The sequence below is a fragment of the Acromyrmex echinatior genome, chromosome 1 (genome assembly GCF_024713525.1).
Source record: "Acromyrmex echinatior isolate Ae372 chromosome 1, ASM2471352v2, whole genome shotgun sequence".
Taxonomy (NCBI): Eukaryota; Metazoa; Arthropoda; class Insecta; order Hymenoptera; family Formicidae; genus Acromyrmex; species Acromyrmex echinatior.
This window is the reverse complement of record NC_141852.1, coordinates 7,247,796-7,268,236: the sequence shown is the minus strand read 5'-3', so window position 1 is coordinate 7,268,236 and position 20,441 is coordinate 7,247,796. Positions and strand designations below refer to the sequence as shown.

The 20,441-nt window shown below is 34.0% G+C and overlaps 3 protein-coding genes and 1 long non-coding RNA gene across 8 annotated transcripts; 3 read left to right on the top strand and 1 right to left on the bottom strand.

Moving 5' to 3' along the window:
• The first annotated feature begins 42 nt into the window (after nucleotides 1-42).
• Nucleotides 43-6,158, top strand: LOC105149737 (zinc finger FYVE domain-containing protein 1). Its single transcript, XM_011062358.2, has 7 exons — nucleotides 43-752; nucleotides 905-1,397; nucleotides 1,508-1,774; nucleotides 1,885-2,257; nucleotides 2,331-2,589; nucleotides 3,413-3,863; nucleotides 3,935-6,158. Exons 2-7 carry the CDS (start codon nucleotides 929-931, stop codon nucleotides 4,147-4,149), a joined length of 2,034 nt encoding a protein of 677 aa, XP_011060660.1. The 5' UTR covers nucleotides 43-752; nucleotides 905-928; the 3' UTR covers nucleotides 4,150-6,158.
• A 1,695-nt stretch (nucleotides 6,159-7,853) lies between these two features.
• Nucleotides 7,854-9,156, top strand: LOC105149738 (uncharacterized). Its single transcript, XM_011062359.2, has 3 exons — nucleotides 7,854-7,987; nucleotides 8,354-8,586; nucleotides 8,708-9,156. Exons 1-3 carry the CDS (start codon nucleotides 7,869-7,871, stop codon nucleotides 8,887-8,889), a joined length of 534 nt encoding a protein of 177 aa, XP_011060661.1. The 5' UTR covers nucleotides 7,854-7,868; the 3' UTR covers nucleotides 8,890-9,156.
• Nucleotides 7,994-10,273, bottom strand: LOC105149739 (uncharacterized). Of its 2 annotated transcripts, XR_015547257.1 has the most exons (3): nucleotides 10,087-10,273; nucleotides 9,930-10,003; nucleotides 7,994-8,513 (listed from the first exon to the last, which is right to left on the bottom strand). It is a non-coding gene; the product is annotated as an uncharacterized LOC105149739 (long non-coding RNA). The 2 variants fall into 2 exon arrangements; XR_015547260.1 differs by lacking the exons at nucleotides 9,930-10,003; nucleotides 10,087-10,273 and adding an exon at nucleotides 9,501-9,923.
• Nucleotides 10,274-11,250: 977 nt separating this feature from the next.
• On the top strand, nucleotides 11,251-19,870 carry LOC105149735 (uncharacterized). Of its 4 annotated transcripts, XM_087404773.1 has the most exons (7): nucleotides 11,251-11,400; nucleotides 15,186-15,595; nucleotides 15,693-16,120; nucleotides 16,297-16,600; nucleotides 16,755-16,860; nucleotides 16,945-17,081; nucleotides 17,821-19,870. In XM_087404773.1, exons 2-7 carry the CDS (start codon nucleotides 15,208-15,210, stop codon nucleotides 17,898-17,900), a joined length of 1,443 nt encoding a protein of 480 aa, XP_087260899.1. In that variant the 5' UTR covers nucleotides 11,251-11,400; nucleotides 15,186-15,207; the 3' UTR covers nucleotides 17,901-19,870. The 4 variants fall into 4 exon arrangements, with proteins under 4 accessions (XP_087260899.1, XP_011060655.1, XP_011060657.1 ...); XM_011062353.2 differs by having other exon boundaries at nucleotides 16,945-19,870; XM_011062355.2 differs by lacking the exon at nucleotides 11,251-11,400 and adding an exon at nucleotides 11,407-11,670 and having other exon boundaries at nucleotides 16,945-19,870.
• The last annotated feature ends 571 nt before the right edge of the window (nucleotides 19,871-20,441 follow it).

The window sequence follows — 20,441 nt, the reverse complement described above, 5'->3', positions numbered from 1 at the left end:
ATTATTTTTTATATTTTATTAAACAAATTAATTTTATATTTTATATTACATATTATTTTTGTATTTTATATTTTGTATTTTACATTTTAAAAAAATTCACAGGCGAAAAAATATATTCCTCTATGCGAATCGTGAACACCCTATAGAACGTGTTTCAAATAACATATCCTTTTTCGGTAAACGGAAAGTCGCGCGATTCAAATTGGCGGAAACGGAAATTCAGATTCATAACAATATTTGCAGACAATTTGTAAGCATTCTGTACACCGCGTGGCATGTCGCGTATCTTCGTCCCTCGTGACGTTGAAATTTCAGTTGAAGGCGAGTCTCGCCGTTGGAAGGATTCGTACGACGTGCTCGCTTAAAAAATTCCACTTAGTCGAGGAATCAACAATTCGCCCCAGTCGAATGATTCGTCGATCAAGTCGGCAGAAGCCGGCGGTTGGATCCTCAGGACCGATCTCATCAACTCCGTTTAATTTAATCGACCAATTGTTACATTGGAACTGACCAATCACATTTGTTGTTCATCAGAATTAACCAATTACGGTTGACGATCGAACGATTGGGTTAATCGGAATTGTTTAGACCTACCTATAGATGATAGATGCGTGACTCGCGTGAGTACAATGACGATCATCATGTATGGATTTTCCTGAGTCACGGTTTTCTCCCGCGAGTTCCCCATAAGAATTCGATTCCATCTAAACGCTCGCCGAGCTACTGCGCCGTCGAGTTTGAGAGTAAGAGAGGTAGGTATTTATTATATACGCAGTTGCGCATGGTTGGTATTCATCTGATAGTCTGATACCATTGTGTTTGCTTGTCAATGCGCTGACATCGAGATGTCATCCTGTGATGGTCCTAGTTAACAGTGATTGAAGTCTTGATTGACTTTTTCAAGGAACGATCGGGTTTAACAAATATCATGAGCACATTGTGGAAACCCTGGGGAGACATCCTGAAGGTGGAACCGACAGATCCAGCGATCATGAAGAGTCTGGACAGCAGCTTGGACGACTTTGACAAGCTATCCGACTTCAGTCCCAACTTACTTATCATGAAGAAGAAGAATCCCCTGATGAATTCTTGCATGAAGTGCCATAATAATAACAACAAGAGTTTCCTGCTGCTCGATGGACGGGAGAATCTGCAGGTTCCTGATGTAGAAGAATTTCTGAAAAAGTTAAACTGTACGGAAAACAACATTAAAGTCAAAGTTGTATCGATATTTGGAAATACAGGTGATGGGAAGAGCCATACTATGAATCAAGTATTTTTCAAGGGCGAGGAAGTATTTCAAACCTCCAATGAGCAAAATTGTTGTACATTAGGAGTCTGGGTAGCATTTGATCCAATTCTCAATGTCATCTGCTTGGATACGGAAGGTTTACAAGGTACAATATATTTTATGCTATTCTTAAGTAAAATTAAGTCTGTGCCAGATTCAACAAGTTTATATTACTATATTATTCTGTTTACGTTTACGTGTTACATTTCTGTTTAGGTATTACTTGTTATGAACATGAACGGACGAGATTGTTATTGAAGGTACTCGCAGTCTCTGATATTGTGGTTTATGGAATCCATTCCGAAAGATTAAACAGGGATTTGTTTACATTTTTGGGCGCTGCGTCACGTGCTTATAGTCACCATTTTAAAGCCACTTTACAAATGATAGGGCAAAAAGAAGGAATCTCTACCTCGTTGAGCACGCTTGGACCAAGTGTTATAGTGCTGCACGAAACTAAACACACCATACCTTTGATCAACAGTACATATTGCTACTCTCTCAGAATGACAGTAATTTCAAACTGAGAACTTTATTACGATTGATAATCATTTCGCCATCGTGACATGATATATCGATCGATTCTTTTACAGATGAATCGGAAAGTGCGGAAGATATTCTGAAAGCTAAATTCGCGCAGATGAGCCTCGAGATTGACGCTTTTAACTCTATCAAATATATCGGTTTGCAAATGGTAAACGACACGACGGATTACGAACAATTGCGATCCGCGATTGAGAGCGAATTGAACAACACAACAGTTCGCTCAGCCAGAAAACCGCACCTGGTGTATAATACACTTAAGAATCTGAACAATCAGCTATCTAATGAAATAGAAAATGTTTCTAATACTTTATTCCCAGATCAGTATTTTACTTGTCCTATTAAATGTCTAAGTTGTAATAATGGCTGTAACAACAGTATGGGACATCTTAATGAAGGAAAACCACACAGTAGTAATACTAAGTTGGTACATGGATTTTTTTATATGCTATTTTAATCGTACAATTCCTTAGATTAATGGTGTTTGTTATGATAGGTGCAAATTCCAGTGTCAGTATGAAAATTCAATATACATATGTAAAAGATGTTACAAGAACGGAAACGAAATTGAGGTGAGCAGGCAATATTACGAGGACAATCAGAACAGCTGGTACAGTTTCGCTAAAAATGCTTGGTCAGGATACATCATAAACTGTTCACATTGTGGGGAAATATACAAAAGCAGACAGTATTGGTATGGTAATAATGCAGAGGATGTTGCCATACGCAAAAAGATTACTCACGTGTGGAATACGGTAAGAATCGAAAGTAAAAAGCTTTTTTTGTTCTTAAGGATTACTTTACTTTGACAGGATCTGAAATAAGCATAAATCCAAGATTTTTTTAAATTAATTATATTGTATGTCTCGAATTAATTCCTGTTAGAGATATGTTATACAATATCTAAAAATTTGCCAAGTATTAAAGATTTTAAATAAAAAATATTTTTAAAAAATTTTTATAAAGTTGTTTACTACGGATAAGTGATAAATCTCTAAAGGTAGGGATGATTTGAGACAGAGAAGTAAAGTGAAATATTTTATTGTAATTGACTCTCATTCGCCCTGGTTTTTTGGATTTTCTTGTTGATTTTGGGAGAGTCCGTAAGAAAATTATATTATTATTATTTTATTGTAAATAGACATAGTGAATAAAATAGGATTTTTTGTTGAGAATTGTATAAAATAGCTACAGTAAAAATTTATTCTAAACAAATAAATTATCATAGTTAAAAATCCTATGCTACAGCTACATTTTATCTATTTATAAGAAAATATTTCACTTATTCTAGATCATTCCCGCTTTTGGAAATCTGCCATCTATTCGCGGCGAGCAAACTTTGCAGAAATTATTCCACAACCTTCCTTTTTTGTATAAAATTTTTAATATCTAGCAAATTTGTAGTCAGATATTATACAATATACTACTAAAATAAAAATTAATTCTACATAGATTAATTAACTTACAAAAATTTTTGAATTTATGCTTATTTTAGATCCTGTCAAGATGATTATTTTTTTGTTTATGCATTTCTATTTCATTATAAAATGGCTTTTCAATTTCCATATTCTCTTTCAGTCAAATCGTTCTATAGCTACTCAAAACACAGCACAACGAGTTATCGATAGCGTTTCATACATCACTGAAGCCATGACGAATGTCTCTTTGCAACCGGCGAAAGCGCTGAAAGCCTGGGCCGCGGATCAAGTGGCACCGTCTTATTGGCGATCGAACAATGAGATAAAATACTGCTATCAGTGTAAAATTCCATTCAGTCCAACGGATGACAAACATCATTGTCGCGATTGTGGAGAGGGCTTTTGCGCACAATGCTCGTCAAAAACAAAATGTGTACCCAACAGAAACTGGTACTCGCCCGTTCGTGTTTGTGACACGTGCTATGAGAAAGAGACAAATTGTTCCAGCGATGAATCCCTCGAACCTGTAGAAGATGTCGGTGTGCGAAAAGTGACAGAGCACGTGATGTCGACTCTTAATGCCGTTGGAACAGTATTCAGTTATTCCAAATGTGAGTAAAAACGTTACATCACGAATTCGTGTAATTCTCAGATAAATTCTGAACATATTTGGTTTGTATAGCTTTTATAAAAGATTCCGTTCGACCATCTTATTGGATACCGGATTCGGAGGTGATTAGCTGTTGTGTCTGCGAACGGAAATTTTCCGCCGTACTTTCTTTACATCACTGTAGAGCTTGCGGACGTGGCGTGTGTCAGGAATGTTCGCAACATCGTAAACCTGTACCTCACCGAGGATGGGATCATCCTGTTAGGGTATGCAACGCTTGCGTTTGAAATCGTTTGGACATATATCTTTTAAAGAAAACAGAGTCGAAAAATACAGAAATTTTGGAAAAAGAAAATATTCATTTGAAATGAAATAAACTTACTTATTTCACATAATACTTGCAAGATAAACAGAAGTTGTACTGAAACTTAATTGTGAATGTAGAAAATCTTAGATTTGTATAGCCAAATCGCGCAGTTGACCGTAATTTTTTAAACGAAAAATCTTTTAATGTAATTAGAATTTTAACTCTTAAATTCTAAATAAAATTTTCAACTCGATGTTTTTTATTTCCAACAGTACATAATGTAACAATACAAATTATTTTATTATACGATATGTAATAGCTTTATGATGAGATATCTAAAAAATACAATTTTTATTACTTATATATTTTTAATATTAAATTATACAAATAATTATATGTTTTATTTATATATTTGATATCAGAGATGAGAATTTTAAAGAGACAATAGGCGTATTCGTTAGAGCAGTTAGTCTGCTCACCGAGCGATTGAATAATATGATTAGTTAGATAGATTACAGATTCAATTAATCACATTCAGCTGGCAAGCAAATTAGCTGTTTCATCTAGTATAAATCGTCGGTTTGACAACTTAAGCTGGTTCTACATTAATTGCAAGCCGATTGCAAGTTTATTGCGACAGCCAATCTGAAGTTTGCATTTTGAAAGCAACGCTTCATATTGGCTGCTGTAGTATGACTTTAAACCTTAAAAAATCGAGAATATCAGCTGAATTTTTAGATATATAGGATCCGAAAATCTAGTGTTGTCTGAAAGTTATTTAATTTAGTTTTTATAATTAGAGAATAACTTGTGAATATAACAGAGTGTTCCAATGACCGCTAAATATTTCGTGTGCTGGTAGTGTGGACTAAACTGAATCGAAAAGTCCTCTACTATTTAAAAATTTTCGCAATAATTGACAAGATATTAATTACTAAAAATCGCAACATTAGTTTTCAATAATTTTTTAAGTACTCATCAACTGTACAAAAAAAAACAGCAAGTGACAAAAATTCAACACAAAAAATTTATTTTCTTCTCATAGAGTTCTCAAGAGAATTTTTTGGTACTGCATTTTTTTGTTGATAAAAAATAGTTGGCAATAAAAACATGTAGTACTAAAATATAGTACTAAAAAGTTCTGAAAACATCTCTATGAGAAGAAAATAAACAATTTTTCTCTTTTCTGTAAAATTGATAGTATTTGAGTAAATAATTATTGAAAATCAATATTCAGCGATTTTTTATATTCAGTAATTTTTAATAATTTTTAGTTAGTATTTTTAATGACTTTTTGACTCAAAACTTTGAAACGAAATTTGATCTGCTGTATCATCACAGGAAATATTTGGTGGTCATTCTACACCCTGTATAAATGTACATAAATGTATGATTGTGCTGTAATTATAGTTATTACTATTTGAAAGTAACTTCTTGAAGTGTGTTAAAAGCATAGCTACCGTTAATATAATTTTATATCTCTAAAGGATATAGATCAAGATTACGCTTAAAAATTGTTCGGTAGTAAGCGGATTAAAGATTTATGTTAACGATAGAATGTCCCGTATAATACATGTTAGCGGTTTGTTGTACATATGTATATACATATGTGTAGTTGCTCTTCAGGAGCATTATTCTGTAATTGTCTTTATACGCCTATCGACAATTGTAGGTGTCGTTGCGCAGATATTTTATATGGTGAAAAAGCTGTGCAACAACACCGACAACTATCGGTAGGCGTGTAAAACAGTTACAGAATAAGCGTCCCTGGTAACAGCGATCGGTAGTTGTAAGAAAAAAGAGAAACTCATTTACAAAAAAATGTAAATCTCGTGGCTGTGACAATTGTTAATACCGGCATAGCATTTGAAGATGTGTTATTCATAAAACAGCGGACAAGTGATAACGCATCTTCGAACATGGAAATCGTTACTTTTATTTTGTTCTGTATTATGATAAGCAGCTTGAAATAAAGTTTGAATTCTCGAAGTCGCTGCCTGTCATTTTATTTATATTCGAACTAATGTTGTTACATGCGTACGTCACCATATTTAATACCTACAAAATCTGGAAATTTTCTAACAAGGAAAGAGACCCAACTATTATCTTCCGACTTTGGTAAGTTTTTAGTATGTCGTTCCTCAGACAAAAATAAGAGATGTATTTTTTGTATACTGTATACATGCCCAATCGCACTTTCAAGAGATGAAAAAAATGATTTTTCTTTTTAAGCGCGAATTTCGTCGAAATTAGGGATACACCGGATCGTAAAATTATCGGATATCCGAGAAAGCAATTTCTTCGAATCGGATATCCGATGTCGGATTCCGAGAAAGTGTCTTTTAAAAAAAAAAGCTATTAGAAGCTCTATTAGATTATAGAACGGTATTCATAATCAAATCTTATATTCAAAACCGTCTTAAGTATAGTCTTAAGAAGTCACGAACCAATTCGAGGGCTGTATTAGCGTCTTAAGATTTTACTTAAAACAATCTCAAGAATTATAAATAACGCCATAGAGAAAATAGAGAACACCATAGAAAAAAAGATTGTAATTTTGCAACAATATATAAGATATAGCATCATAAATATGCATACTTGTTTCTAGAACATTTGTAAGAAAAAATCAACAATTTAATGATATCAAATTTGAACCGAATATATTCCCGAATACTAATGATTATCCAGTCGGATAGTAAAAAAGTGCCGAATAATACTGGATACCGGATACATTCCGGATATCCGATGCATTCCTAGTCGAAATTATAAGAGATGGAAAATATTTACCAGAATGGAAATTGAATGGTTTGAAGAGACTATATAATAAAAAAAATTTACGTGCCATCTAAAAATAAAGACAATTTGAATAAAATGAAATGATGAAATCACTTTAAAACAATTGTAAAAATTATGGACAAAAACTATCCCTATCTTCTTCTGACAGTAATCAGTAAATAATTCAAATAATCATAAAAAGTGATAAAAAGCACGTAAAGTGCGCATGCATAGCCTATTTTCACTTAAGCCTGCAAGCACACGATGCTTGTTTTCCTGCTGGATTGCTAGCTGAATTAGAATCTTGCCATATTGGCTGCAATGCTGTCAGTGCCAGCATGGCAAGCATCGTATGCCGTGTATCTTTTTATTATGCCGCCGGCTTTACGATAATTGACTCGTCACGCCACGGTTGTTCCGACCAAGTATGGTCACAGTATGAGACTCCGCACAATAAAAGGAACAGGGAACAGAAGACAGAGAATAAGAATTTCAACCTATCAGAACTGTGTATTCCATAATACATGATTTCTGCGGAGCCCCTATAAGTACATACAGTATGGACACTGAACTTTTTATGTGGTCTTCAATTTTCAGTGCGCATACATCGATTTCCAATCAGGAATATAGTTGCCTTTAATAAGTTGAAATTGTAGGTTAGGCTGACTTTGTGGTTGCGAGAGGTGACTTCGGGGACACCTTGAATTTTGAAATAAAACGAAAGTGAGACCTCTAATTCCCTGCGGAGGTCACAAGATTAACGATCCAAATTCTATGTATAATACTGTGATCCTTTCCTTGGGTCACAAAACCAAGCAGGCATAATAAAAAGAAATTGCAGATTATAGAATATATGTATAAGACGTGTATAGACAATTCAATAATAATGCAAATAAAATAAAACAGTTTGTTAATTGCATAGAAATGAAACAAAAAATAAATAAAGGTGGGCATGGGTACAATTGTGCCATGTTTAACTGTTTAAATATATCGGGACGACTATCAGGGCTAAGCTTTTTTCGTTTCCCGAAAGATGCAGAAAGGTGAAAGTAATTATAATATTTTTTATTAATTTGATATTTTTGTTAAAATTGCTTATATATAACACTAATATATAACACAATAAACTTGATCTACAATGTGCTTGTTGCTTTCCATTTCTTACTTTTTCCTTCTTGTCTTTTCCTTCCTTTGCAACCATTTTATTGAAATGTCTCTTGCTATATATTTTTGTCACATATTTCTTTCAAAGTTCGTCAATTTTTATGTATCTGATGACAGAAAACACAAAATGGGATAAGAGGCTAAAAAACAAGATGTAAAAAAATGATAAAAAACAAGAAAAAGCATTAAAAACAAAGAGCACATCATAGAACAGGTTTTATATGTACTATGTTTTCATTTTCTAGATGTAAATTATGGTTAAGAAACTGTGGACGTACAATTCCAGTTCCAATGGAAAACTTATATAAAAATTATCGAATTTGTGGAAATCATTTTGATTCTTCAATGTTTCTAAATGATTTGAAGAATCGCCTCCAATCACATGCAGTTCCAAAATCAATGGATCTACAAAAAGAAACTGATTCAATACATGTCACAGCCTTAATTTTAGACAATCACGTATCTTCTTTATGTAATGGTAAGTTGAATTCTAATAATTCTAAACCTTTTTATTTTTATAAACTTATCTATTTGATATACTTAATCATTAATAAAAACTATATGTTATTGAATATCTAATAATTATGAAATTATATTAGATCAGGATGCAAAAATTATAAATGAAGACAATCAAAAGAATAAAGAAGTACAAACTGAACAACTATCAGTTACATATGATAAGAAAATACAAACTGATTGCAAATTGTCTAAAAATTCACCAAGAAAAATAATATTGAAAAAGAAAATTAACTTATTACATAAAAAAATTACAGAAAATTAAAAAGCAATTAATTCATCAGAAAGGAAGTTATATACGTACAAAGAGAAAGAAAGAGCTTTCTGTTTCAGAATATTGTGATATTAATAAATATAAAACAATGTTTAATCAAAATTTTTCAAATAAAATTTTCAAATAAAATTACGTTTATAAATTACAATGTAATATATTTAAGTAACAATATACTTCCACCTCCTGATCTTTTTCCCATAAAATATAATAAAATTAAGTTTTATTAAAAAATTAAATAAAATTTTTTCGGAGACGCTATATTGTGTAGACAATTTTATTTATATATGATAAAATATTCTCATAAGTATGCATTTGTGTACCCTCCTCCCCCTACGTATATTATCAAATTACAACTTCACATTTAATTATAATTTTCATATAGTATTTGATCAATTGTTATTTTTAATTTACTTATTACTGTTTAATATTATTATTAATGTGAATATTGTCTTTATATAATAAATTTGTTAATATTATATTATTATATCTGATTCAAAAATATACTTGTTTTAAATAATTTTCATGACACGACCGAATCACGAAAACAATTTGTGATCGAACGCATGAGAGAGAGAGAGAGAGAAAATAAATACCCTGCGCACCTATCAGCGCGAAGCAGCAACTTGATGTGTAAGCAATGGCGGTCGGCGAAGTAGTAAGCTTCTCGCATGTGAGATGGCTCTAAAGTATAACACGTGGTACAAAGAATTTTCCGATCGACGCGGTGCAAATAGACTCCCATTCATGCAAACTGAATTAGAAATTCAAGCATGGTAGGTGTCGTCCACAATATCGCGGCATGCACACTCCCGAATTAGGGCACATATTGATGAACCGTCATGCGGCTGATTGGCGAAACGAAGCACCCTAATCACACACCCGCGTCGGATTCGACGGATACGCAGACGCGACACGCGGCATGCGACAGATGAGCAGAGATAACGTTCAGGCTCAAGTATGGCGGCGTCCATGCACCATGTGCTTCAGAGCGCCAGACAATGTTATCCTGATGAATGTCGAATAGAGTTTACCCTGTTGTTGGTTTCCCTTGAGGATGCCTATGGCGATCAGTGTGGCTTTATGATGTTCGGGTCCTTGGTTGATGCTAACAACACAAACGTCAATATGTTGACTGAAGTTGACTTTGCTAAGTCGACTGTAAGACTACGATTTAGGACTATCACTCACGATGCTTATATTCTGGTCACGTCGAATTCACCCCAAAATTAAAGTATGATTGAGAGTAGAAATGAATTAGGAAATCGGAAGCTAAAAATTGAGAATTGAAATCAGTCGTCAATTTTCAGCTTCTGACTCCTTATTTATGACTAATGACTTATTATAAAAGGTCATAATGTATAACACAATTTTGAAAATATATAGTACATGTAACGTAAACTGTAGATTTTCAGCACTGGTGAATTTTGGAACACAGCCACTTCAAGCATAAAAAAATTCAATCAATCAGAATTTTTATTTCACAGAAAGAAAGAAAACGAAGAAAACGTTGATTAGTTATATTTTCTTATGCATAACGCATAATGCATAAGAAAATCAATGAAAATCCTTTATTTCCTTCCTTTCCATGAAATAAAGAATTCTGATTGGTTCATTTTCTTGTGCTTTAAATATGATTGAACAATTTTCATAGGCTACGTTCCAAAACTTCCTCTTTGAGGAAAATTTTACTCGAAATATTGTATAAAATAGCATATAGAATAAAATCTTCCTCGAAAAGACAGAAAAACGTAGCTTCAAGAATAGTCTCGAAATAAGAACGGACTATGAATATCGCCCTATGATTAGTCTTGCCCTTAGTTCCTCACTGGATCTAAATGTATAAACCAATCATGCTCAAGACAAGTTTTACAACATGTTGCAAAGCTGCTTTTTCTACGTAGCCAATGGATGCACTCAATACTACAATTGCTCACTGAGCGCTCAGTAAACTCTTATATCTAATTAGTGTATATTTTTAGATCTAATGGAATATACCAATCAGGGGATCGATCTGTATGTTGAAACGAAATGAAAATTTAAAAGTGAGCAAATTTACTAGAATACTAATAATTTCATTGGTCAACATCTAGTAAATTTGCTTACTTTTGTAATTTTCACCTTGTTTGAAGATACACAGAATCGATCCCCTGTATCTTCACTTTTAAATTTTCACTTTGTTTCAAGATACAGAATCGAACCCTTGATTCGCATATTCCATTAGACCCTCTAAATCGATCCCCAGATGCAAGCGCTCACTCAGCGGTGTAGTACTGAATACATCCAATCGCTCGGTGAGCAAACTGCATTCCGAAACCCATCGAAAAGAAGTATTGCAACCTTTCTGTGACCGACTGTACCACTGATATGTGTCTACTTATGCATGTGATGACGTTAGAATATGGCGTCTCGATCAGCTGGATGTTGTATAGAGTGTGTCTGCCTGCGATGCCTGCCGTCTCGCGAAAACTAACGAAGACTACCGTCTGCATCCCACCGTGATACGTGAGTTCATCTCAACCACGATCGACGATCGCACGGCTTGGTTCTAGCTCAGCGACTGGTATACCGTGGATAAAAAAGAATCGCACGCGATGCGAATTCGCAAGTGCGGACACGGCGATACGAGAAAGAGAGAGAGAGAGAGAGAAAGATAGAAAGAAAGAGAGCGCACGCGAACAGAACGAGAGTAATGAAAAACGGAGACGCATAAGTGTACGCGAATGGCACTGGATTCTCGGTGGTGCTCGACTGCTTGAGTGTTCGGTGGGGCAGGTATACAACTCGACACGGCAACGGATGTCTTGCACGTGAAACACACGTTCGCCCCGTTCCTCGAGGTGCCTCGAGGTACTTCGAGGAATCCCGACGTGGCCTCTGGTGACTCTGTGGAACACGGTCGGGTCACCGAGGAAATCAGAGGGAATGAGAAAGTAAAATGAAGTAAACGAGGAGCGAGGGAGGGAAAATGAGGAGAGAAAATCGGGTTGCTAACCCGCATATCTTTTTCTCTGCGTTACTCTGCGTTGCTCTGCGTCTCCGCGCGCGGCGTTCGATTTATCTTATGTAATTCCCGCGAGTGTATCACGCCCCGCGAACGCCGGAGCCTATACGCGTGCGTGCGTGCGTGCGTGCGTATACATACGCGTGTGCCGTGCCGTGTGCGGCGAGCGATGCCGTGGCCATTTTTGCGTTTGCCTTCGTATTTTGTAATCGTTATCAGCTCCATATTTGAATTCAACAAGTAATGCAGGTCGCCCGACCACCGCGAATCCCAGGCGTGAATTCCGCGATCGTCGGGAATGAGAATCGACAAATCGATCTCACGTGCTCACGTCGACGGTTGACATCTGAAACAGATCGTTTCAGTGGCGATTACGTCGTCGAAGGTGATTTAATTCTCGTGAAAACGCCGTGAAGGTCTTACCAGAATCTGGCCTAAATCTTGCCAGAAGATCTATCGTGTATCTTGCAATCGGATGAAAATTACAAAAGTGAGCAAATTCGCAACTGTCGATCACGTAAGAATACAGTATTTCACTTAAGAATATTTTATTCTTACGTGATGTTTCTATTCTACTTGAGGACCACGTTTTCCAGTGAAATATAGTCGAGTGGAAAACACTTATATTCTTACATGGTAGTGTTGATCAGTAAAGTTATAAATATTCTACATATTAAACTCGCTCGCTTTATCATTTTCATTTCTTTTCATAATACACAATCGACCTTTAGGATTTCGTCTATTCATTATCGACGCCGATCGCATCGCGAAGAAAGGACGCAGACACGGAGTCGACGAAAAGCACGTTGTCGGAGGTGTGCAACGCAGGTGGACGCCATAGTTGCACATTTCATGGGGGAGGATGGGAAGGGGAGAGACATTTGGTACGTGGGTGCGAGTGATCACGACGATGACGACGACGACAACGTGACGCCACGCTGCCGAAGATGACAGTCTGTCGGATCGAATATCCCATTTGAAAATCTGGTGCGCGATTCCGCGTGATAGCACCGGCCATTTTGTCACTTATTAGTCGCGCGGATAAACAATCCCATATGCGAGACGAATTAGGAATTTCGACGTCATCCGCCTGACTCTGGCTTCGAAGCTGTTCGAGTTCGGCTGTTGGCTGTCGCGAGCGTGGCTCACATGCGCGGAGATTTTAATTTCACGATACTCTCGTTCTCCACATCTATCTTTCTCTCTCTTTTGCCTCCATCCTCGCGTCTCTGCTGCGCGGCACACCAAAAATAGAAAAGCGATCGGGCCCATTTCTTACTGTTTTCGCGATGATTTTTATGTTGTAACGTGATATATTGCGGCGGTGCTCTTGTATGGAATTTCTAGGGATTACCAATAAGATTACCATATCTGAATCGAGAGAGAGAGAGAGAGAGAGAGAAAGAGAACAATGTACACTTTTTAAAAAAAGATTCGAGGACAGAAGCGGGGAAGGTATAATTTTTTTATGCGTTAAATGTAGGTATTTTTAATAAAATAAAATTTCGAGAACATAATTTTCGTTGATAACTCTTATTAAGATAAATTTATAAATCTAAAATTTTAATTAATATGATCAGAAATTTTACAACTCAAAAAGAGCATTTTCAACCCTCCAACTGTATTTAATGGATTAAATATGATAATATTTGCGTACCGCAAAACTTTATCTTTTTGTCATACTGCGAGAACTGTTTAAAAACGCTCGGAGCGAAAAAGCCCGTTAGAAGAAGGTTAGAAGATTAAAAGAATACGGCTGAAACGTATCTCGATTATAACTTATAATTTTAATGACAGCGTTAGTATCATGTACTGTCATAGCACAAATATTATTAAACACGGTAAAAAAATGTAACAATACCGAACTGTCGTTAAAAATTATAAAATCGAGGATGAAGGTTTTAAGCGATATCTGACCGAGATTTTTATGTCATCTGTGTGGAGATATTAATAAAGTTTTCTTAAGTCAACAAGTTTTGAAATTCTTTAATTAGAATAAGAACGCAAAGGGACAAAGAAAACGTTTGTTGCAAATTAATATATTCACGCAAAATCCCTTGGCGAAGTAGTTTTTATACACACTAGCGATATCCGGCTCGAAGAGATTTTTAATATCATCTGGAGACAATTGATTTTGTTTTAAATTTCCTTATTATTGTACGTGAAAGAGGAAAAAACTTTGTTGTAAATATATATACATATATGTATGTACACACACACACACACACACACACACACACAAAGTGTTTGGAAAATAATGATAAATCTTTCGCATAGGGACAGAATGGACTAAACTGAGAAGAAAAGTCCTCTACCATTTTACAATTTTCGTAATAGTTAACAAGATATTAATTGTTAAAAATTGCCGAAAATTGGTCTTCAATAATTTTTTACTTAAGTACTATCAACTTTACAGAAAAATTGCAAGAGACAAAAATTGTTTATTTTTTTCTTATAGAACTCTAAGAATTTTTCCAGAATTTTTTATCAACTTTTTAGTATTGCACTTTCTTATTTTTTTAATAACATGAGAAAATACGGTATTAAAAAATTTTGAAAAATACTAAAAAAAGAGCTTTATGAGAAGAAAATAAACAATTTTTATCTCTAGTAATTTTTCTGTAAAGTTGATAATATTTGAGTAAAAAATTATTGAAGACCAATTTTCGGCAATTTTTAGCAATTAATATCTTGTTAACTATTGCGAAAATTGCAAAATGAGGACTTTTTTTCTTAGTTTAGCTCCTATGCGAAAGATTTATCATTATTTTCCAAACACCCTGTATGTGTGTGTGTTTGTGTGCGTGCGTGCGTGCGTGAGAGAGAGAGAGAGAGAGAGAGAGAGAGAGAGAGAGAGAGAGAGAGAGAGAGAGAGGAAGAAAATATCTCGTCTTATATGTATTATTTTTCCACAAAAAACCCTTTTTTGGTTGGATTATCAGTTTTTAAATACTCCGGATTTTAAGTATTTTATATTTTACTGTACATATTTAAATACAAGTTACACTTATTTTTGTATACAAAACATTAGAAGTAAAAGTACAGTTTTTGGAGTTGTCACAATGTTTTTATATACGAAATTTATATGAGATTTACAGAAAGTAAATTTTTTCCAAATAAAATGAAGAAATGATAAACTGATAACAGCCAATGTGGATATGTGTAATGATAATGTGTTTACTCGCAGTAATTATACATATAAAATACACGTTTCGATTGCAATTATAAAGTTTCCTTGTAAAAGAATTTCTTTCTAAGAAATAAAGGATGATTTTTTTGTTTGCAGTGACTAGGAGACTCTATGCAACATGCCACCAGATAGGCCAGATGCATCGGGTATTGAAACTGATATAGAACTGATCTCGTCTCAGGATTATAATTTTGGTGAAAACCTCACAATGAACGATAAGGAAAAGGAGAATACCAGCATGCTGACTGACTCAAATTTAACCAACGATTGTCAAAGCGAAATGCCTAAATGGGAGAAGGCTATGGAAAGGAACAATCAGTCGGACGACGAGCTAACATCTCTCAGTTGGCTACACCAGCAGAATTTACTTAAAGGTTTGGACATTTCGAACCCCTCCAAAAACATGAAGCATCAAAACATGCTGAACAATAATATCTGCGACGATATGGCAGACTTTTCTGAAAATACAAATTCTGTATCGAGCTTAGATGATAGTTTCTGTCCAGGTAAGATGAGTGTTTTTAAAATATGTAATACATTGTGTTTTCAAGTATTCTTACAATGTATATTAATTTTACCTTTTTTTTTGTGATGCATCGATAGAGAATAATGGAAAAGCAAATGCGACATTGAATGGGAATGGACAAAACTATCAGCATCCTGCCAAGAATTGTCAAAATATGCAAATATTTCAAGAATCTGCGAAAAGTCATTACAATATTTCGCCAAATAATCAAACGAAGATTTCTTTGAGCAACAACAATTTGCCAATGTCTTATCGCAACAAGCATCCTACTCATGTACCATATGATCCTCATTTACATATAAATAGCAAACCACCGTATTCATTCTCCTGCCTCATATTTATGGCTATCGAAGATAGCCCTGTAAAGGCGCTACCTGTGAAAGAAGTTTACGCGTGGATCCTGGAACACTTCCCATACTTTAGGAACGCCCCTACTGGATGGAAAAATTCTGTTAGACACAATTTAAGTCTCAACAAGTGCTTTCGGAAGGTGGAAAAAGCTCCGGTAAGTATATCAAGTGAATTTTTAATCGACGAAACGCACTGTAAGATTTTTACGGTAACTTTAAGAATGTTTTGGCTGTACAATATCAACTAAAAATATCAGTAAAAGCATCAATCATCCTTAACGTCATATTATATCGTACGTTTATTACAACTTTTTATTTTTTTTCTTTTTAGAATTTAGGAAAGGGATCGTTGTGGATGGTTGATGCACAATACCGCCCAAATCTGATTCAAGCGTTGTCTCGCTCTCCTTTTCCTCCCACTATAAATCAGACTTTGTCTTCATCGGAAAAGGTGTCTAGAAAATGCATAAATACACGTCTCCCAGATCCGGTTCTTTTTCCATATCTATCCAAAAGACTGGCATCTAGCAATATTAATGATAGTGCAGAAACCGAGATAGATAGCGACGTTGACGCAGCAGCTGCCGCTATGCTTTCCTTTAAGCATGGACCTATCATTCTGAATCATAATAAAGGTACTAAATATGCATGCTGTAACATGTATGAAATAATAAAAAATGAAGTCCCTACCTGTATTTTGTTGAGACAGAGAGAATAGCATAGACGTAGTTAAAATGCTCAAGATACTTAACAATTTATACTCGTTCATTAATATATTTTTTAATATAGATCGTAAACGAAAATTGCCGGACTCGGAAAAGTTGGTGCCTGTAATTACCAGGAGTTCCAGCGAGGACCATACTTATAGTTGTATCGCCTCGATAAAATTAGGAAGGTAAAGATATTAATCCTATATGATAAATGTAAAGATTACATGAACAAAATAATAAATTTTACCGTTTTCCATTTCTTTCTACAGCAAACATTCAAACGAGGAAGAATTAAATCCAGATGTTGATGAACAAAGAAAAATTGCAGAAGGTGCGGATGCGCTTCTGAATCTGGCTGGTGTTAGTACAGCTCTAAATTACGGTAGAACACATCATGTAACACAAGGTATTAACACGGCATCTAAATCAGACGTTATTTTAAAACCAAAAAAACGTTCTACCACGAGTGAGTACTCGAGTACGTCTGAAAAAAGACGTAAAAGATGGCGGGACTGGGGAGAGGAAAATCGATACCTAAAACAAATTAGGGGTTAACATAGACACATTTTGTTACATTTTTCGAAAAGTGTACATTATCGAAAGCTTTCCATTTATGCGCGAATCAGGAAAGCGTTTAAGAGTTTTACTATCTAGTAACAGGAAGGTACTTTCATTTTAGAGTATTGTCAGTAAATTCCTTATTCATTTCTATAAACGTGTTTAAATCAACTTTTACGAAAATTTCATTGTTTGGATTTCTCGTCGTAAACACAAAAAAACGCGCATGTAAATTCTTCCATAACTTCTAGTTGTGCTAGTAAAAAGAGGGTTGTTGGATGCATTTCGAATTCATTGGTGTGGTTGCTCAGGGTTTACAACATGCTAAATGCCAAAATACATTCGGTAGCACTAAACAAGCAATAATAAAGTTGTAGTGTTAAAGAGATACTTTTAAACACGCTGTTGAAACATGAATACAATTGAATAGTACGTGGATATATATCAATTAAAAAAATTATTATTACGTACTGAAATAAGTAATAATAATCATTTTAGAACTGTTGTGAGAGAAACAATTATATTAAGTCATAGAGAGTTTAATTAATGATAAAGTTCTATATCAGTTTTTCCTTTTTTTTTTGTAGATATGTATAGAGGCATAATCCACATCTGCTGTCACAATGCCTGTCCTAACAATAACGAGACCTCTTATTTGCAAACATAACACCATCGCGATTTTTGACAGCCTCGGTTTGATGCCCAGTGTTATCATATTTTTTATTTCAACGGGAGTTTCGAGTCTCGTTATTCTTGAGACAGGCTACGCATTCAATAGAGAGAAAAATCGATAATATATTTAAAATGATTACGCGCATACATATTTATATGTATATGTGTATATATATGTATATAAAATGTATGTATATGTGCATGTATATGTGGATGTACATTGCACACATCAAGCTCATACATACATATTCATTCATACATATACAATTAAACTTCCTGATTCTCAACCCGTGATGAAATAACTTTTTTGTTCTCTCTTATTTGAAAGCACGTACACAAAATGAAAATGTCATCGCGCACACATTGTGCTTATACGTGTCGATATCTCATTCGTCACTTATTCCACGTATGTAATAAAATGATGAATGTGAAATGATAAAAGAAGAGTTATTCAATTGGTTAAGAACAGGGGAGTTTGATTGTACAAGGTGTTCTCAAGTTTGCGACTAGAAACAGCGAGAAAGTTTATGAAAAATTGAATTTTACAACAGTTGCAAAGCTACTTTTTCTGCTGAACGCGGTCAATTAACAGTAATTTCGCATGCTATAGACAATTTAAAAAGAAAAACATTACGAATATAGAACTATTTGATCAATTATATATATCGTAGATTTTATTAGATTTCAAATTCTTATAGTTTAAAAAAATTGATTGCAAAGTGTCTTTGCGATTTAGTTTTTCATAAACCTTCGAATTGCAGCGCTTTCGCACGCGAAATTGAGGGCACCCTGCATGTAGACACATCATGTGCATCGTTGCACATGTGTACATGTGTGCCACAAACGAATTATCAAAAAAAAAATTTTAAAAAAAGATTGAAAATACATTCAACCATGGTAGAATTCTAATTCCACCGTGCATTCAACATGATTTTGAAACAAAGAAATGTTGTCATTTCACTGTCTTTTTCTACTCTCTTTGTGGCTTTCAAAATGATTTTAAACAGTGTTGTATATATGTAGAGATCTTTCTAATGTATCCACAGACCAGTTTTGGTATCCAGTTGGAGACTGAATAATTAGTAATTGTGCTGAGATATTAATATCGATTGGATAGAGATGAAAAATAGCTCTACATGGAGAGTTAACCTATTTTTATAAAAAAAAAAAAAAAACCTATAACACTAAGAAGAGAGAAAGAAAGAGAGATTTGAAAATACCTTATAATTGTAAGATATGTAAGTGTGCTACGAAGACATGCGACAGAATATTAGGCAAACTGGTCTTGTATACATTAATATGTAGTTCAATATAGAGAGAACATATATTTTTACAGGGCGCTGCCCGCGTGATAAAGGTTCTTCCTAATAATTCGCTGGTACGCAGTTTATTAGCTTATCACTCTACAAAGTATAAATATTAGCGATTCAAATGAGAGGAGAAAACATAACTGTTGTAGCGCAACCTGATCGATTTTTACATATCAATGATAGTGAAATGTACTATGACAATTTCGTAAATATTTATTCTATTTGTTATTTCAGAATTCATTCAGGATTACTTGCGATGATCCTTTGATATATCACTCAAAAAGCTCATCATTAGTATTACAGAATGCTAGTTTCATAGCATAATTACGTAAATATGTAGAAAAAATTCAATTAGTGTCTTTTAAATTAATAATATAATTATAATTATAATTTTATTTCATTTTCATTTAAAACAGTAGATCAGCTGTGACAACTGGAAGTTGAAAATCTTAATTATCCAAAATAGAAGATATCTTCGAAAGAGAATTGAAAAATACGATTTGTGTAATAAACAGGATGCGCTACAAATATATATTTAATTGTGATTGTAGCTAGTCAGCTACACCAGAAGAAAATTCAATCTGAAGGTGCAAGAAAGAATGCCATACTCAATGAGAAATATTAAATCTACTTTGATGAAATAAAAAAAAAACAATATTATTTAAATAAAATATAAAAAGTTATAATTTTCAAAATTTATCCGTTTTCTAATCTAAAATTATAAATATACTCTTTGTTCTGCATTATATAATTTATATGAAATTTAGCCGCATACAATCTATCTTTTTTGTTTTTAAATTTTATTTTACTGTTATTATTTCTGTGATATATTGCAAAAATGATATGATATCGTTGTTATACTTCAGTGTATCCGAAGTTTTAGAATTCTATATATTATGTTTAGCGAGAATGTTATATATATACATATATATGTATATTTATATATCTATACATAATATATATGTATAAATGATTATTATTATTATTTATTAATTGGCATTCTTACTCACACCTTGAATACTCTACCTTGATATCGACCTTAAAATGAGTTGGCATCTTCAAATTGATAATTCTACGGAAATTTAATGTTATATAGCTTCACAACAATCTGTTAATAATCCTCTTAGTCTAGCTCTCGTTTGCTACGACTGAATATCTGTTCTTCCACATATAGTTAAATTCTAAACTAATCGGCTATAGAGAGTGAGATGCCATTCATCAATTAT

What these genes read in the sequence shown, in the direction of transcription:
- LOC105149737 (XM_011062358.2), top strand. Translation starts at nt 929, where the DNA reads ATGAGCACATTGTGGAAACCCTGGGGAGACATCCTGAAGGTGGAACCG. An exon ending in GGATACGGAAGGTTTACAAG is followed by an intron (nt 1,398 to 1,507) that starts GTACAATATATT and finishes ATTTCTGTTTAG; the next exon opens with GTATTACTTGTTATGAACAT. An exon ending in AGTATTCAGTTATTCCAAAT is followed by an intron (nt 3,864 to 3,934) that starts GTGAGTAAAAAC and finishes TGGTTTGTATAG; the next exon opens with CTTTTATAAAAGATTCCGTT.
- LOC105149735 (XM_011062353.2), top strand. Translation starts at nt 15,208, where the DNA reads ATGCCACCAGATAGGCCAGATGCATCGGGTATTGAAACTGATATAGAA. An exon ending in GGAAGGTGGAAAAAGCTCCG is followed by an intron (nt 16,121 to 16,296) that starts GTAAGTATATCA and finishes TTTTCTTTTTAG; the next exon opens with AATTTAGGAAAGGGATCGTT. An exon ending in GCCTCGATAAAATTAGGAAG is followed by an intron (nt 16,861 to 16,944) that starts GTAAAGATATTA and finishes TTCTTTCTACAG; the next exon opens with CAAACATTCAAACGAGGAAG.
- LOC105149738 (XM_011062359.2), top strand. Translation starts at nt 7,869, where the DNA reads ATGAAACAAAAAATAAATAAAGGTGGGCATGGGTACAATTGTGCCATG. An exon ending in TTCCCGAAAGATGCAGAAAG is followed by an intron (nt 7,988 to 8,353) that starts GTGAAAGTAATT and finishes TTCATTTTCTAG; the next exon opens with ATGTAAATTATGGTTAAGAA. An exon ending in CGTATCTTCTTTATGTAATG is followed by an intron (nt 8,587 to 8,707) that starts GTAAGTTGAATT and finishes AAATTATATTAG; the next exon opens with ATCAGGATGCAAAAATTATA.